We start from the raw sequence: 19,865 nt of genomic DNA, 5'->3' as shown, positions 1-19,865 counted from the left end.
TACATCTAGTACAGTACATGTAGTTCACTTCCTGGATTCCATGTCATGTTTTCAGTGATAGTCAGGATAACACATAATAGATAACGGTGAGATAGCCCTCCCCCCCAAAAAAGAGAGAACATTCATAATAATGATAATAATGATGACAATACTAAATAAATAAATAAGAACAAGGCTTTTTTTTTTCTTTTTTCCTTTCTTTTTTTTTTCCTTTCCTTTTTTTTTTTTTTTTAAACACAACAAAGAAAATTATAAAAAAATAAATAAAAATAAATAAATAAAAAATAAAATTTAATTAAATAAAAAATAAATAAATAAATAAATAAATAAAATAAAATAAAATAAAATAAAATAAAATAAAATAACAAACCTGACAGAACAATCAGGACTCTTCTGCCTTGTATTTAGCAAACATCAACTGCTTGTATTGTTTTTTGAATTTGCTCATCTCGGTACATTGTTTGAGTTCTTTACTCAATCCGTTCCATCATTTAATTCCACACACGGAAATGCTGTGGGTTTTCAGCGTTGTTCTCGCATATAAATGTTTTAGGTTTAATTTTCCTCTAAGATCATATTTCTCCTCTCTGATTGAGAAATACTTAATTAGGTTTTTGGGTAACGCGTTATTATTAACTTTATACATTATTCTAGCGGTTTGAAAGTGTACTAAATCTGCGAATTTTAATATCTGTGATTTTAAAAATAAAGGGTTTGTATGTTCTCTATACTTGGCATTATGAATTATCCTCACAGATCTTTTTTGCAGTACAGTGAGTGAGTGAAGATTGCTTTTGTAATTATTTCCCCATATCTCCACACAATACGTTAGATATGGTAATACTAAGGAACAGTACAGAGTGTGGAGTGATTTTTGGTCAAGAACATATTTTGCTTTATTCAATATAGAGATATTTCTCGCCACCTTTTGCTGTATATATTTAATATGAGATTTCCAACTCATTTTTTCATCTATTATAACCCCAAGGAATTTATATTCTTCCACTTTTTCAATATCCGTTCCATTAATTTGTATTTGGTCGTACGTGTCCTTTCTACTATTACCAAATAGCATTATTTTAGTTTTACTTAAATTCAGGGATAATCTGTTCCTGTCAAACCATGACTTTAATATGACCATTTCATCCTTGACCTTTTTAATGAGTTCTTGTGTGCTTTCACCAGAACAGAAAGCGGTGGTATCATCGGCGAATAAGACCAATTTTAAGTTGTTAGTTACTTTGCAAATGTCGTTAATGTACAAGTTAAACAGTTTTGGTCCCAGTATGGACCCCTGTGGTACTCCACACGTATTGTGTAGACTCCCAGATGTATATTCTCCTAGCTTTACAAATTGTTTCCTCTTTGCTAGGTAGCTTTTAACCCAATTTAAGACTAAACCTCTAATTCCGTACCTTTCTAATTTTGAAATGAAAATAGTGTGATTAATTGTATCGAAAGCTTTTGTCAGATCCATGAATACTGCAGCTGCGCATCTTCTGTTGTCTATGGCAGTAGTGATTTCCTCCGTGATTTCCATCAGTGCCATAGAAGTTGAAATGTTGGCTCTGTAACCATATTGACTACTTGCCAATAATTCATTCTTATTAATAAATTTGTCCAACCTATTATTAAATAGCTTCTCCACAATTTTCGAGAATTGTGGTAACAAGGAAACTGGTCGATAATTTGTAAATTGGTGTTTGTCTCCTTTTTTGAAAATTGGAACCACCTTGGCTGTTTTCATTTTGCTTGGAAATATTCCAGTCTGAAATGATAAGTTACTAATATTTGTTAACGGGTCTGCGATCTCATTGATGACCCTTTTAATTGTTTCCATTTCCATTCCATGACAATCAGTTGATGTTTTTGCCTTAAAATGGTTAACAATGTCAGTGATCTCCTTTTTGGTTACAGCAGTGAGAAACATAGAATTAAGATTCCTATCAATAATATCAATCCCTTCATCAATTGTGTCTTGTTTTGGAATTTCCTCTGTTGGAATTGTGTCTCATCATTGTAACGTTACTGACGACTAGTGACCAGAATACCGTTGGGCCCCACTTTTAATTTTTTAATAATTACCTATTTTTTGGGCCCAATAGCAGTCAGGGGACCTTGGAATTGTCCTAAGTTTTCCCCCTAATACGGAACCCCTGGCCAATAGAACTCATCACAAATACATTGAAAAATGTATAGTTAAACCAAGTGATCGATATCGGTATCGGCCAATTTCACTCATGGAATCGGAATCAGCAGCATAAAACCCTGATGGGAGCATCCCTACTATTTACAGTACAGCTTTCAATACTTTTTTGACTAATAATAGTCCATAGTCAACCACGAAACAGCGATCATTTATTCATTAATTAATTTTCAAAAAAACGTGATAGAGTGAGGGAGCAATGTTCAAACCGCAATGAAGCGAGGGAGGGACGACTGTAATTCCAGGTAAACCGTGCTGCATTGAACACATCAGACAGAAGGAGACACGCTCCTAGACCACAACGACGAAGGAAGTCTGATCACCATGTTGGCCGCGGTAAGTAGACATGTTTAATCCATGAGGTGACGGAGGGCAGCAAAAAAAGGGGGCGCAGCAAAGTGGGCACTGTGGAGAGTAGTGGTGCAGCAACAGGTTAAGCTAACAATGATGGGTTTGTTGGACAAATGACTGGTTTACGGAACAAGAAATACAGGTACTACATTGTAGTATCCGCTTTTGCTAATGGAAAAGTGTTGGAAGCGAGTAGAACAGTGTAGTTTGTCCCAAACGTTTTTGATGCTGTTCTTCCACACCAAGCTCCTTCACTCATGGCTTTACAGACATTGCTTTGTGCACTGCTTCAAAGAACAACAAAAAAGTTGTCTTTTAAGTCCGTCTCATCCCTTCACGCCCCATCCCTAAATCTGATAAAGCCTACACCTGTGCAAGCGCAGCCTTCCTGTTTGCTCTGGACGGCCCGAGCGCTTCCTTTTCCTCCCTTTTCATCGCACACTTTGAGTTCGGATGATGCGTTTATCTGTTTGGACGCGGGCCGAGGGCTTTCTGCCAACTCAGCTTTATCGACGTCTTTGTGTCACCACCCACCAACCCCCATACAGCAGGTCGATACTGCCATTCCCCAGTATGACACCAGCACAGGGTCTCTCCATGCTTTTGTTGCAGGTTGAGCTTGATTTCCAAAGTGTCATATGGAGCTATTTTGGGCTGCAGTTATCGCTACAATGAGGCCACTATCTGGGACACGGGAGAAACGGCAGCATACTTTTTCCATGAGCTGATGGCTGAGATGAGACATTATGAGATAACAGACCACACACTAAAAATGAGTGTAGAACTATATAAGGGTTTGCTTAAGGCTTTGACAATGAAAGAAGGTGAGCCATTGAGAGTCATGGAAACATTTGGGAACATCGAGAAACTGCCCAAGTGATGAAAAAAGCCTTTGCGTGTTCAGTGCTAGGTAACATTAAATTTCATTACTCCTAAAGGGGTGATTCAGAATGCTGTGTTCAGCGAAAATAAGCTGTAAATGCATCAACACCTATAATGTTGAACTGAACAGGAGAAATTGAGAATGACATCAGTACATCTCATCTCCTCCAGCTCGCCGTAGGAGAGGCTACGAGACAACGTCTGACTAACACACCTTAAGAGTGAAACATTAATGGGCGAATGGAGGTGCGCTCACGGCGATGTGTGACTACTCGCCGGAGGGGCTCAAGTGAAGCCTGAGAAAATAGGTGTGATGAGGTCGCAGTGATGTCAGCGTGATCTCTAATTCAAAACAGGCTGGGCACTTAATGAAAGACTACCAGGATACATGATGGGAAACTACGGGGCTGGTGTTTTTACAGCTTGACCCATTCTCTGGAGGGAAAAGTCAGGATGTCTCGCCTCTCTCTTTACTGCCGGATCAACGCTTTTATCACCAAAATTGCAAAGAAGTAGTCCCCAAATTGACCAAAACTACATATACATTTTGACTTAACTTTTACAAAAAAAGGTTTAGATACTGTATATTGTATTTGGACAATGACAGAGCTGTCATGATTTTGCTTTTATACACCAACAAATTAGATTGGAAATAAAATAATCAGGATGTGATTGAAGCTTGAAATGAAGATGTTCCCCCAATATATGGCATTTAACATTAAGGAATTGTCACTGCACCATACTGAGAGGTGTTGCTAATATTATGTCCCTCTCATCGTGTCTGCGTATTTGTCGAGACAGGATATCCTACATATGCACACCTACGGCCTTGACAGACACTGTCGGGTAAAAAGAAGAAGCGTGCAGGCGGCCATGTTTTCCTGCATGTGAAGAGTGAAAGGGAAAGCAGGCGGAAGCCATATAATTGCTACAAGAAGACAGGTCAAAGTAAATGTTCGCTCTACATACATTAGAATTCCTGCCACTACTTTGTTAGCGAATGATGTCACGCTTCGAATCTACCGTACATAATCCTGTAAGTGTTTTTTAAAAAACAGCTTGCACTCGATGGTACGGCAGTGGTGTACGTCCCACTGTGGGGGGAATGTTAGAAATGTTATGAGATATGTATGTGGTTTTGGTATTATCGATAAAAGCTGATGGACTGTGTAAACACCCGGGAAGCGAGCCTGGGAATCTTTGCTCCTCACCCACAGAAGCTGATAGGAATGTTGCTGATAAAACAAAACAAAACACAAAACAATGACAATTGCTTTTTCTTCTTTTAATTCAGCGCACTAAAATGTCTTTCAAACTGCTGAAATGAACAACAATAAACATCAAGCACGCTTCATAAGGCCACCCAGACAACTCAGTGCTGTGTTAAAAGCGTACATTTAAGATAAGGTACGCAAAAAATAATCAATACTGCATGGGTGTAGAAAGGTCTGGGTGTAGATTCTTCAATGGCACAATGGCACTTCAGGTTGTGCAGGTGCGTCAAATAGCAGACGGCTGTGCAGAGATGTTGCAGGGGGCATCCCTCATGACTGAAAGCCCTCGTCTGTGTGGTAATGACTGGCTTTTTCAACAGGACAATGCTGCACTTCACAGGGACTTCTTCCAGAGGAATAAGTTCAGTCTTTTGGATCATCCTGAGTTTTCACCTGATCTAAATCCCCTTCGCTCCGTGAAGCCATCTTCACCACCTGGAGCAACATTCCCAATAGCCTCCTAGGAACACTGGCATCAAGCATGCCCACACCAATTTTTGAGCTGATCAGCAAGAATGGCACAGCTACTCATTAGTGAGTCCTTTTTTGAAAATTTTTATTCCTATTTTAAAGGGGTTTTGGGCTACTTTGAGCTATGGTCTTAAACTTTTGATCAGCTGATGAACAGCCTATTTCAGTTTGATAGTTTGTTTGCAATAAATTGTAAAAAAAAATTAAAAAATGGTCTCACTCCTCTTTCTTCTTTTTACATTTTCAAGCTCTGCTTCATTTAAAATATAAATCTTGTAATTTTTCAACTGGCCTTAACATTTTGATCAGGGGTTTACATAATTGGACGTGGTTGACGTCACCCGTACGGTTTTGCGACCCTGCCATGTACTCAAAAAAGAGTGCCTGCTTTTGAGCGGCCGTGCAGTGGAACAGGGACATACTGCACAGCATGTAACAGACACAAATGTACCTTCTTTTTGCTGCAGTAGATCTGCCATTTCTTCTCGGCCGGCAGCGCGAACATTGCTTCCCGGTGCTTCTCTGTGAGGTCCAGCTCATCCTTTGAGACAGAAAAATGCAAGATTCTTAAGAAACTTTCGGGATGCTGTAACAGAGAGGACACATTGTTAAAATGATATCATTACAAGTCTTCCATTAAAAACAGAATGATGCAGTTGGATGACATCACCCTTGCATTGGTAAGATCCTAAGACAGTGATTATGTTGTGGTGTTACAGTGGCCTTGGGTTTTAACATAGTTGGAGATGCTGGATTGGATAATTCAATAGCACATCCATCAGTGTTGTTTTGTCCTCAAACAAAAAGCATATGACAGCGGCCGATGCGTTTCTCTATCTGTTCATGCGTCATGATGTGTGTGGGATGGCACCAGGTGCTCAAATCAGATGTCTTTCAGCCTGTGGACACATGAGTAATGAGCGAGAGATACGAGGCGTTGGCCCGTCTGTCTGACATGTGGTAACAAACATCTGGAGACAACATGCGTCCTGATACATAACACATATTTCACAGAGGCGCACGCGAGGGTTGCGGCTGAGGTCGGGTTTGAATTCCGCAAAGACGAATGGCGAATGTCTACATGCAAGGATGACAGAACAGCGGGGGGTGTGGGGGGTGTTGAGGCTGTAATTCTGCTCCTGAACCACTAAAGACACACTCACACAAGTACAGTACGTTTTATTTGACTAGCTCGATCGCAGCCCACGATTGCTCATGCACAAGCACTCAACCCAAATATGCTGCATACTCCACGTGATCCCTCTTCCTGCTAATTATTTATGATAACTGCGACCTTGCATATCAGGAATAATATGAAAGACTAGAAAAGAACAAAAATTGACTTACATAATTCTATTGTTCCTCCCAACAGCTATGAATGATAACCGCCACCTTGCACATTCGGAATAAACATGGTGACCTTAACACAAAAGTGAATTATAGTTCATGTGATGTAATAATTAACAGGTTGATTCATACCGTCTAGGAAAAGGAATCAGGATTTTCTTGAGAAGCATTCTCAACGATTCCTGATGAGCAGAGAGGGTGGCTGAACCTGGGGAGCACACAGGACTCACCTCTCATGGTGACATCAGCTGATGTGCGCAGGGTTCTAAACAAAACAAACCCACGAAAAGCAGCAGGGCCAGACAACATCTCAGGACGTGCACTTCGGGTTTGCTCATCAGAGCTAGCTGATGTGCTTGCTGACATATTTAACCTGTCGCTTACACAAGCATCTGTACCGACCTGCTTTAAGTCCACCACCATAGTGCCCGTACCCAAGAAGAGCAACGTGACCTGCTTGAATGACTATCGCCCTATAGCACTCACTCCTATTGTTATGAAGTGCTTTGAAAGAATAGTCATGACCCACATCAAAAAGAGCATCCCGGCGGCAACTGTGGACCCTCTACAGTTTGCATATCGCCAGAACCGGTCCACGGATGATGCAGTCAACACTGCCATCCACACAGCCCTTTCTCACTTACAGGGCCAGGACACATACGTCAGAATGCTATTTATAGACTATAGCTCTGCTTTTAATACAGTCTGCCCCCACAAACTCACAAATAAGCTCCTCACACTTGGCCTGTCTCCCTCCCTCTGTAACTGGGTGTTTAACTTTCTCACAGGCAGACCCCAGTCAGTCAGAGTCCACAATCGCACATCCAACTCAAGAATTGTGAGCACTGGGACCCCACAGGGGTGTGTGCTGAGTCCGCTCCTCTACACGCTCTTCACCTATGATTGCGTGGCCTCCCAGAACAACACCAGCATCATTAAATTTGCGGATGACACTACAGTCATCGGACTGATCACTGGTGGTGTTGAAACATCATACAGAAGAGAGGTGGCGGACCTCATAGCTTGGTGTCGTGATAACAATCTCCTTCTCAATACAGATAAGACTAAAGAGATGATCATCGACCCAAGAACAAGGGAAAAGGAGCCGCATAGACCCCTGTTTATTGATGAGACTGAGGTGGAGAGGGTGAAAACCTTCAAGTTCCTTGACACACACATCAGCGAGGACCTCACCTGGTCTCACAACACCCAACAAATTCTGAAGAAGTCCCAAAGGAGACTGTACTTCCTGAGAAGACTGAGTAAATTTGGCATGTCCACCACAATCCTGAGTTGCTTCTACAGATGCACTATGGAAAGTGTCCTTACCGCCTCCATCACTGTTTGGTACGGTAACTGTACAACACGTGATAGGAAGGCACTCCAGCGGGTGATCAAGACCTCACAGAACATTGTTGGGGCAGCCCTCCCCTCACTGCAAGACATTTATACATCTAGAGTCCTACGCAGAACACACAACCTCATCAAGGACAGCACACATCCACAACACTCATTATTCACACTCCTACCGTCAGGCAGACGCTACAGGAGTTTGAAGTCCAGGACCACAAGGCTGGCAAACAGCTTTTACCCACAGGCCATCAGGCTTCTCAACGAAGCACTCGCACACGCCGCACGCAACACACGCACACACTCATAGCACTTTATTTATTTATTTATTTATTTGTTTGTTTGTTTGTTTGTTTGTTTGTTTGTTTGTATTATTTACTTGTATTAATGTCTCTTCTGTTGTTGTTGTTTAATTTATTGGTATTTATGTTTATGTGTTTATGTTTCTTATGTTCTTATTCTTTCTTGTGTTTTCTTTCTTTTCTTGGGAGAATGAACAGAATAAGATTTTCATTGCATGGTATAACTGCTGTTTTACTATGCACATGACAATAAAACTCTCTTGAATCTTGAATCTTGAATCTAATTGAGTCATCATATCATGAAAAAGCTTTTTTGTAAATTGCAGACTTCATGAGGCTCCTCGACCTGCAGGATAAGGAGAACTTCATGTAAATTTCAACTTCAATGGACCACTTATCCCCTCTACATTGAGTCCATTTTGCCCCCCTGCAGCAAAATGGCCTTCGACTGGACGCACACACAAGGGCTCGCACAGAGTGAAAGAAAAAGCACGTGCGTCGTTTCCTTTTCGGTAAACACAGAAACTGAAAGCCTCCTTGTCGTCACACTCAATTATGTGCTCATAAAGGGACGCTAGACAAAAACAAGCAATTAGCAGATGGCGGAGGCCTCGACATGAGGAGCTGCTGAATGAGGTCCATTGATGTGCAAAAATGTCATGCTTACATTACTGTGGCAACCAACCAAGGGGGAGAGAAAGGAGAGCTTGGCAAATTAGAGGTGACAATAGGACAGAGAAAGAATGGCCCCGTTACTCACAAGACGATCTAAAATAAGAGGAAGTGACTGTTGCTGTATTGAAACCGTGCCAGGTAGGAAGTCTACACAATGAAGACCACAACAAAGACAAGCTTACCACCAACTCTGAGAACATCCCATCCAGCTCGTCGTACCCCGGCATGGGCAGCGCCGGCTCCATGGTCTGCAGGGCAAAGTCCTCCCGCAGCCTGTACGTGATCTCCGGGTGGTCGCTGTTGTTGAAACAGCAGAAGATGAAGGAGAGGCCTCCGCGGCCACCGCCACCGCCGCGCTTCCGGGGAGCCATGGCTCTCCTCGGCTGGTGAGGCTATGCCGGCAGGGAAGGTCGTCGGAGGCTCCTTTTAGGGGCCTCGTTGAGGCCTCCACCACCTCAGAGCTTGGCCTCCGTCAGAGGGTTCTGCACCAGGGAAAGACATTGAAAGACATTCAGTTCCAGAAATGTTTTCTTAGGGATAGCTGAACAACATACTGTATTGCTACTTTATTCATTCATGGTATTGACCCGTATTTAAGACGACCCTGGATGTAAACGACTCCACCATTATTTTAAAACTAGCATCATAACTCCTCCGTTGTTTGCTCAAACTCCCCACCCTTTGAGACATTTGTTTGGAGTGGATCGTGGCTGCATTTCTCCAAGACACTGCGTGTGTGAGTGACAGGAAGAAAATCTCTGACTCGCCTGGGGAGAAGTTGTTTGCTGCTACATCTTTGGGGCTGTTTCCACGGAAATGTTTTCAAGTCAAGTATTTTATCCTTTCATCCACACAGAAACGGCATTCTGGGTGCCTTGAAACGGTATTTTCTTAAAAATGGCCTCCAGAGTGGAAGCAAATGTAAAATCGCCAGCTTGTTGTTGCCATGGAGACAAGCAAACCACTACTTTCTGAAAACGGGGTGGTGACCTCATTGTCACATGACCAGAAGCGACAAGCTGACAAAATATCTGAATACTTGGGCTGGCATGACACACCCAGTCGACATTCTGCTGATATTTCTTTATCTTATACCCCAAAATGGCTCACAGAAGTAATTCTAATTCGTCGTCAGACTAGATGAGCCTTGGAAAGCAGAAGACGACGGACTTTACACGCATGCGTTATTTCTTCTTCTATAGTTTTGGTCTCTCTCTGCGTGTCTGTTTACAGCGCCACAAGTAGGCGTGCCTTATGTATTACATCATTTTCACCCAGTGACCCTTTCCTGTCTGGATGCAACTATTTACGAATCCGACAGTGCGGACGCATTTTTTTTCAACCCGGCAAAAAAAATAAAAAATCCCAGGAATGTTTCCATGAGGACAGGGCCTTTATATAAGACAAGTCTTTTTCAGATAGTCTTCTCAGGAAAAAAATACTGTCTATATTCAGGTCAATGCAATAGTTTAGGACGTTAGAAACAAACAGTCCCAAAAATGTCATCGAAAAAAAGGCAGTGTGCGATCCTTGTGTAAACAACAGTGGAAGCATAATCTTCCCTGGTAATGCAGAGCTACTGAGAGCTAGCAATGAACGATTCAATTACAACCTTTACACAATAAGGCCCTATCATGTTTGAAATGGACACCCAAATTTTCTGGATCAGACCTTTTCATCTCCCATTTTCTTTCCATTGAGCAGGGACTTGCTCGCGCTCTCTCTCTCTCTAAAAGGCCGGCAGTGATTCTATGGGCATGTGTTTTCGGTGGTAATAGCAGGAGGTTTGTCAGGACAAAAACGTCCTGTAAAAGCCTCAGACTAGTCACTGAATGATGAGTAAGCCCTAGCTCTCAATCATCCCCATTGTCTTCCGCATCGGACTTTCCCTTGCTGAGACGAGAGGGTGGATTTAGTTTGTTAGCAGCTGTCTTGGCGCTGTTTTAGGGATAAATAAAACAGAGAGCTCAGCTCTCATGGATGAATAGCATTGCTGAAAGTGCCTGAGCACATACTGTATTGCAGACTATGGTGATAATGGCCTTTACGGTTGATTTCAGTGGGTTCTCTAAGACTTTGGGTCGCTGAGTTGCCTGCTAAGTTTTCCCGCCTTTAAATCAGATTTGTTAGGACTCTGCTTCCTTTGATATGCGGATGTTAACAAAAGCCCCATGTCATGTTTGAAAGTATTAAGCACCAACAATGATAAATTTAATGTTAAGCTAAACTGTGCCGACAGTTAATTTAAACAGTCAGTCTCTTGGTCGCCAAAAAAACATAAACGAACGGGCAAAATGTCTAACAAAATAAATAACGCCCCATTGTTATTCTGTTGCTAGAATGTTTTTAAGGACCTGCTGAAAGTCTGTTTTGAATGATCTGTGGCAAAAAGCTAGTCAAAGATCCTCAAAATTACAAGAGTGCTATGGTGATTTTTAGGAGTCTTCAGCAAAAATGGCTCCCGAGTTTTGAGCTGAACTCAAGGGCTGGCAGCTGAAGAACCCTGCTATGGAGCGTGTGCATAGAAGGACGAGGGCAACAAGGCACGGAGGCCACACATGGAAGCACACCGCAGTCCCCTCTGAATCACATATTTATTTTGACACATCCTTGACTTTTCCAAACAGACTACCAGAGACCTCGGCAGGCAGCAGCTGCATGGTTTCACGCTCACCACCCGTTGGAGCGTGAAAGCCCTCTTTGACCATATTAGTCCACAAAAACGTGCCCATCTTTTCCATTAGCTAAAGCAGGCTGTAAACTTTGCACAAACTCTTGAGCCACAAGCGCTGATCCCCAGTTAGCCGCAGCGCCGTCAACACAAAGTCAGACGGTTTGAACATGCACACTGGACTGGTGTTTTTTGTGTGTAATTGTTAACCTGCGTGCGCTCTGACATTAGCCTCCGGAGGTTGTCTGTCAGGCGGTCAAGGTTCCTGACATTACACGGGCCTGTTGGAACACGAGGACATTCCTCTCAGAGTCAGGTGAGCCTTGTGACCCTGAACTACAAGCCAAGGACCTTTCAGTGTCACCTGCTCCAACGCGCAAGGTTATCTTGCAGTCAAACAAAAGCGTTCCTTTTGTAGAATTATCAAGTTATTTCAGAGGCTTGGAAAATGATGACAACAGCGAACAGATCCTCCTTTTGTACTTCTTCATTAATACGCATGCTGTATTTAACCCCGCCGACTCAGGCTGGAACAATCACGTCTCTCTCTTCTGCCCCGCAGGAGGTATCCCCTCTTTGATAGCCTTTGTTGTTGTCCTGACCATGTGGTTTTTGGAGGGTGAGCTGGCACGGGTCCAAACGGTCCAAATATCCCCAGTGTTTGCACGGCGCTGCAGTGCCTGCCCAAGATCTCTCCTTCAGAACTGTCAGGGCCGCCTGGAGACAAGGCAGGAGTCAAAGGGAGCATCCCAAGTCCAACACGGACGGGGGCTCACGTTACTCAACATGTGCGAAGGGAGGAGGAGGGTTGGAGGGTGCATAACCTGTCTCCGCACGGCTTTGCCAAGCCTTGTTTTTCCTTTTCCGTCCTTTTGATTTTGACCCGTCTGTTTTACTCATCTCCTCAAGCTCCCATTCCACTTCATTTAGCGCTAAGAGACAGACAGCCCGAAAACGAACAGCCACTTTTTTTGATGTCTTATTAATTGTTGGCGTCATTTTTCAACAATTTGGTGTGTCAGTGTTCGGAAATGTGAGGCCCGTTCTGCTTTGATTTAACAGGATGTATTTGGTTGTGCACGCCAACTCTTCCTCTCCTAAACCACTGCACACAAAAGGATGAACATGTATGGAACACCTGGTGGCATTATTAAAACCCTCAAGTGGGATCGAGTTGACGTTTGTCACACAGCTCAAAGCGTTCTACAAAACACCAGCTGGAACTTTAGGGTGTTTAGCCGAATCGCCACAAAATTTGGTGCACACCTTCAGGGGACTGACATTTTTCTCAGGTTAGGGCTCTAGGGACACAAACACGGCCGCCATCGAGTGGATCGTCTTTCCGGCGGCACCGGCGGGACTTAGCAACGAATTGGGCATAAGTCATTGACTATTTGTCTAATGATTATACAACTTTGAGGATATTTCTATTCCATTTACATGTACGCAAGCATGTCTGCCGAAGAATTTTGACCATCATCCATTGGGGGCTCCACAAATCTCATTTACAGTCATGCAGAAAAATTAGGACATCCATTGGACTGTCGTGAAATGACCTTTTTTGTACCCATAATTGATTTTTTAGGTCTTTTTAGAACAAACACTCCCCGTGTTCAGTCAAAGTACTTTACTCAACAACAAGCTACCTTTCTGAAAAGCCTTTGGGGGGAGTAATTGACTCCCCCCACTCCAGTGGCATTGTTGTGTCTGGCCATGACCTCATGTGAAGAAGGGAGTGTTCTTGCAAAGAATGAAACCAATACCAACTAACTAAGGGTGTTTTAAATTCTTACATGCTACTGATCCTGAGTCATGTCGTGTGGTGGTTTGGATGTACCTGAGATGAAGAGAAACGCTGTTAAATCCATGCTGGGCTATGTAAAGTGGAAGTGCAGCTGTGTTATGGGCGGGCCAGAAAGGCATTTACTGCATACTGATTTAATCTTCTTTTCTGGTTTAGGATTTAGGCTGGATCAGACTTGCGATTTGATGATCATCTCACCATGTTAACGTTTCTAAAGCAAAGCCACTCCAACTGTACCCGTTTATAGTTTGATTTAAATAATTGGAGTTTGGAGAATTGCTGCCGCAGCGACGGCACCACACAATGGCAGCAGGCCGCCTCCCATGCAGCCGACCACCACAGCTTAAAAAAATCCTAGAGAGAACCCTGAGATGCCATTATATCAACATCCTAACAACAATGTAACATTGAGGAGTACAACAGGAGGACACAAACTTTAGCAACACTAGCGTAGCTATCAGAGCTACAGTGCTTTCATTACATTTTAACAGCGACATCATGCTAGGTCAGTGATGTTCAAAGTGCGGCCCGGGGGCCATTTACAGCCCGCAGCTGTTATTTTACTGGCCCGTGGCGCATTCTAAAAATACAATTAAACAAATGAAATAAAAAAACAAAACAGCAAAAATGCAAATAAACAGCGGTAATTTTACAAGAATAGAGTCATAATATTATGAGAAAAAAACATCCATCCATCCATCTATTTTCTATACCGCTTCATCCTCATTAGGGTCGCGGGGATATGCTGGAGCCTATCACAGCTGACTTCGGGCGACAGGCGGGGTACACCCTGGACTGGTTGCCAGCCAATCGCAAGGGCACATATAGACATGAGAAAAAAACATAATTATTAAAATTTTAAAAAAGGATATTAAATAAATCAAAAATAAAATAAATTAAAATTAAAGTTGAAATATTAAAGAAAAAAGACGTTATTTTATAAAGTAATATTATGAGGAATAAAACAAGATATAAAGTTACAATTTTTGGAAAATCAGGGTGTGAAAAAGTTATAATATTACAAGAACAAAGTCAAAATATTATGTGCACGGCTCAGATCAAGGGTACCCAAGTGTTACATTTAAAAATTCAAACTGGTGGATAGACCTTGGTAATGTTATCAACACAAACTTCAAACATTGCAAAACACACACCCAACATACCAGAGCTGGAGACATCTTCCATTTCCCATAGCAACCCTACCAAGTTCACTCTTTCTTAAATGTAAAGTACATAACCCAGTGTCCACTCGGTGTTAGACTTTTGTTCAAATAATCTTATTTTACTCTTTTATACACAAAAAAAATCACTTTGGTTGCAGAGTTGAGTAATTATTCCATGAATATATACCATTGTAATCATCATGGGGTTTGTTTTTCCATGGAATTATGTTCTTCAAAATTTTCATTGGCAGGCGGACACGAAGGTAATGTACTTTTCACTAATGATTACACAACAGTTATTTTTTTTACACTGAGAATATTTGAATAAAACACATTAGAAACCAATTTCAGACATCATTCTTAAATTCTAAGTAGAAATCAAGACAAAATGATCAGAGAAAATATTGTTAATTTCACAACAAAAGTAGACATGCTTTCCATGTAACATTTCAATGTCCAAACAGAGACACGTTTTTACAACATAGCCGTGCTAGCGCAAAATAAAAACATGAACAGGCTTCATTTATGGTTTGGTAAGTTTCCTCTCTCTATAAACGTCAGAGTGATAGGGATAGTACACATTGTTAGAATAACAATTTCAAATACTACTCAAGTGAAGTTGAAGAGAGCAAAGGGTACCTTTGATCTGAGCCATGCACTTATGGGAATAAAGTCATAACAATACATGAAAAAGAAAATGTAAATGTTGAAATATTTGGAAAATAAAAAAAACAAAAATGGAAAAAGAAGCCAAAAAACAAAAGTCTAATAATGGAGAAAAAGTATATCACAAAGCTGAGATGCTGAGATGTTTTCTGTAATGCATATTAACTTCTTTGCATATCTACATGGCTTTACAAAATGTAAAAGTCCAGGCCCGGTCCAGTCTTATTTTTTCAGTACGTTTGGACACCCCTGTGCTAGGTTATCCTATTCGCTGAAGAAAAACAAAATGACCAAACTTACAGCTCTAATGTCTGTAGCTGACTGACGGATAATTTTAAGATGTGTAGCTAAGCCTGCTTTGGGGGTTTTTTTTCTCTCTCTTCACAAAGCTGTCCCCTGTGGGTCAGAGGTGGTATCGTGTCCATGCGGAAGGATCTTTTTTCCTTTGTGACATCATGAAAATCCAGAACTTCAAAAGATGACAGTTTGAGTGTTTCTTCTCTCAAAAGTGGAACAAACAAGTGAGGGAGATGATAAATTATTCTCACATCGGGCTGTGGGGACACATATTACTGTGAGAACAGAATTAAAAAGTCACTTTTGCATGATAGGAGACATTTATATAAACAGAGTGAAAAGTATAGTTGATGCTACTGTGAAATCCCACCAACGCTATTAGCATTTAGCTGCATGAGGCCTAACTGCACTGCGGTACAGTATTTCACTTTTTAACCCTAAAAACCACAGACCATACCAGCATGTGGTATTTTACAGGGAAAAATGTAAACCATAGCGCAAGCTCAGAGGTCAGGGATTGTAGTATTTTGCAGCGAGCCTCAGTTATCAACACAAGAGGCTTATGGGCTTTTGGAACCCCCACTGGACACACACCAAAATGTATCTTGGATGCATTGAAAGAGCGGTGAGCATAACGGGGTCAGGAGTCACATGGTGAAGGCTGGTGGTCTTCCTTTCATCAAGTCACATTTAGGGGGTTCATAGGGGCTTGGTTGAAGCTTAATCAAAAGTCCAATACTTGGACATGTGGCGGTTTAGTCGCTCCAAGAATAACAGCAATTAAAAGTGACAAAACAATGTCCTTCAAGCCCCAACACTGAAATCTACAATATTTCATGTAAATGTTGACATTGAACATGGCCTTCGGCGATGTGTAGCAAGGGTGAAACTGCACGGAGCACAGCTGGACGCCACATTTAACACACACACCACCAATTAACCCCCCCACCACCCCACAGACATTAAAGTACACTATGGATAAACACACACAGACTTGCATACACATTAGAAAATAACTGGGCCATGACAGAAATGCTGACTGGCAGGCAGGTTAAGAGGAGATTAATATCAGCCGCTGCCACTCAGACGGTTGAGGGGGCTGTCGCTGTCTCGCCACGGCCCACAGGAGGAGGTCTCGCTCAGGTATGGTGTGCGCTCCTGTACAGTACATGACCAAAGGAGTGCCTCTGGAGCACCAGAGTCCCATGGCTGATCAGGTAGAGCGCTCCGATTACAGGATTAACATACAGCGAGGAGGATGTCAGCACTGAGGCAGACAAAAGGAAGTATCGCTGCCATAAGCGGACACATTTTACACTTGTCGAGAGGCCCGCAGGTTTTGAGAAAGTCCTGTGGAGTGTTGTGTAAGGAAAAAAAAGTATGCCTTTCTGCGTGGGACATTCCTCAGCTGTTCTTTTGACATGTTGACAAATGGCAGAGAAACTAAAGCCGTTTCCCACAATAATATCACGAGTGACTGAGGGTGTATTGATTGCAATGGTGTCAGATTTCAGACACGCCTGCATTTTCTTCTTTTTGTTTCCTCACAGTGCTCATGCAATGCCTCAGATGCAATCATCTGGAAATTGACAAGTGCTCTTGGAGTGATGACATGAAAGTGACCTTTGGGTGTTATTTTGGACAAAACAGCAGCATTCCAATCACATCAAATAAACAAACACAAACTTTAGCTTTGCCCGATTTGATTAACTACAGTGGCGGTGAGTCGTCCCTCAGCCGCGGTCAAACAATCCTAATTTGCAACTTCACTTATCACAAACGCTCCAATTCACTCCTCCAGTCAGTGTCTCCTATAGTCGCTGGGTGCGTGATCTACAAAAGCAAACCACCGGGGGTCTTTATTAACTCCACAAGATGACAGGAGCTGCATTTGAAGCATCATGAGTGGTCAACATCCAGCTTTGTGTGCACTTTAAAATTTCAGTTGCGCTACCCAGCTGTTGGTGTGTAAAGCATGCAGGCCGCAAGGCGCAACAGGAGAACAAGGATATACAGCTCTCTGCATGCGCTTTAAAATGTTACACTACTCAGTTGTTGGTGTGAAAGTCACGTGAGCTACATTTGCTGTACTGTTGTTGACAAGGAACTCACCAGCAGCATTAATGCAGGCTAAGCAGTTTGCTTCTTATCGCTCTATTGCAATATTGGTTCTGTTGCTGCTGTGTTGTGCAACATACCTGTCAATAAACAACCATGTGACCAACAGAGCTGGGTTTTCCTTTCCACTTTGTGAAATAACCGCTTAGGAAAAATAATAAATGTCAGCAGTACGACCCGTAAGAGTTGGACCATCACTAAATTTGTTACTTTCCCCATGCTAACGACAAGGGATGTCATGAGACATCCAACTCACGGGACGGGACGATGCACAAGTTTGGGTCCATGACAACGAGCCAAGATGAGACTTCAATATTAATTTTAGGAAAAGTAAAATGGAAAAAAAAGAGTCACAAACAATGCAGGTGAAATGTTAACGGTAAATGTTAAATTAACGCTTAAAGATATTATTTTCAACATTTTTAGAGACCAAACAAACCACTGTTATGATAATATACTGTATAATAATAACAATAATACAGCTCACTGTCTCTCTTATATACTTGTCTGTCTCTTCACGTCAGGGCTGTTCAGCTGTTCTTTGATATTTATAATAAAAAAAATACCATTTATAATTAAAAAACAACATACACATTACACATACATATACATTTAAAGACAAATCTTTGTGTTTTTCTTAGTTATTAATATCAACATTTTAGCCTTTTCTAGTTACATTATGCCTTTTTGCTCTATTTTCCACTTTTGTTTTTGTTTATTTTATTTCTGCAATGAGCCACATATTCCACAAATGGCCCCTGCGCCACACTTTGGACACCCAGGCGTGTTTTTGCCAGGAAGGTGTGGTGCAGCAAGGCAAATTGTGTCCAAGCTCTACCTTCTTGGCGCTGTTGGTCAGGGGCTGACTTGCATTTGTGAGGGGTGATTACAGCTTTCAGACGTGCATTACGCGGCGTTACGGAGACGGAGCCCAATCCCGCTTGTCTGCTCGGCGGATTCTCCACTCATTCTTTGTTGATGGTTTGTATTTAATTACCGAATAAATGCATAACGCAAGAAACACTTATATGCGCACCCTTACTTGCTAAGTATAGCAACCATTTCGCTAAATTGTCAACACGGACCTCTTCTACTGTATGTATGAGGTGTGTTATGAAACAGAACCGGTGATGGCCGGTACTTGAAAGTTGGCGGCAAATGCAACGAGCGTCAGTAGAACTGCTTGGTGATCAAGGGTGCAGACAAGTCCGAACGTCTACATGGGGTGATCTGACAAATCTTGAAGTGAAGTTGATCAAATGTAGAATTGCCACAGCTTCTGCTTAGCTTTGTTAAAAAAACATCCACACGTCACATGCTGGCGCTGGGAACATCAAGGTAGGTTGGATTGCAAGGCATGCCTACAGCACTTACCGTAACGTACGCTTCCAATAATGCCTCTAGCACTGCCACTTCCATATTATCTTTATCATTCATAGTAGCGATGCCATTGATTCTCCAAAGGAGAAATCTCACCAATGAATGCTTCCTTGACCTGTGTCTGCCTACTGCCTACTAGGCCATTAAAACGATCAAGCTAGTGTACACAATAGGAATCGCATGGCATGATAGAAACACACAGGCGCCCAGCAAAACGAGAGCAGGAGATTCTATTATCCACGTTGCACAGAGATAATCTAATCATCTTCCCCAACCAACTCTGCAAACACAACTCCACCTTTCAGCATGTATCTCCACCCCACGCCAACATCACAGAGGATAACAGAGGAGCGATAACGTCTGTGATCAAGGAGAGCTGACCAGGTGACCGCCTTTAGGATTATCTCATGTCTTGAGAGGTCATGCTGCTCTTGCAGGGACAAAAGGTCATGCAAACACAGGGTTGATGCACGCATTTGGTGGTAAAGTTGTTAATTCCCAAAGTCAAAATGAACACATGCAAAAAGGAGGACAGAGATTAAATACTGAAGGGTCCTATCACAGGAAGGATTGTCAAACCCAGACACACTCGCTGCAAGTTCGAATTCTTGCTGGGGGGGGGTCAACAAGGGGAGGTTAGACTGGGGGCAAAAGGAGGAATTGTACCACTACATCCTCGCCAAGCATCATTATCGTTATCATCATCATCTGGGCTGACTTGGCTGTGCTCCAATCACACACACATGAAATGGATAGTTTAAAAATAGATCACATGTCGAGCGCCGCTCTCAACCACAGCACAGAACACAATGAGGAATGTTTAACACGCAGATCGCAGTTATGTGGAAGGATGTGGCAGTTTATTTAGCAATCACGCTCGAGTCTGAGCAATAAAATCGTCAGATTCT

The 19,865-nt window shown here is 42.3% G+C and overlaps 1 protein-coding gene across 7 annotated transcripts in view; it reads right to left on the bottom strand.

Annotated features, from left to right (window-relative positions):
• LOC129172115 (disheveled-associated activator of morphogenesis 1-like) overlaps positions 1 to 19,865 on the bottom strand; it is a 52,716-nt gene that overhangs the window by 15,930 nt on the left and 16,921 nt on the right. For all 7 annotated transcript variants that reach the window (XM_054761529.1, XM_054761533.1, XM_054761532.1 and 4 more), the window contains exons 2-3: positions 9,041 to 9,340; positions 5,636 to 5,725 (exon numbers count right to left, since the gene is read on the bottom strand). In XM_054761529.1, coding sequence (XP_054617504.1) covers positions 5,636 to 5,725; positions 9,041 to 9,229 — 279 coding nt within the window. In that variant the 5' untranslated portion in view covers positions 9,230 to 9,340. The remainder of the gene's footprint in view (positions 1 to 5,635; positions 5,726 to 9,040; positions 9,341 to 19,865) is intronic.

This window comes from Dunckerocampus dactyliophorus, chromosome 19 (genome assembly GCF_027744805.1).
Source record: "Dunckerocampus dactyliophorus isolate RoL2022-P2 chromosome 19, RoL_Ddac_1.1, whole genome shotgun sequence".
NCBI lineage: Eukaryota > Metazoa > Chordata > Actinopteri > Syngnathiformes > Syngnathidae > Dunckerocampus > Dunckerocampus dactyliophorus.
This window is presented reverse-complemented; position numbering and strand designations above follow the sequence as displayed.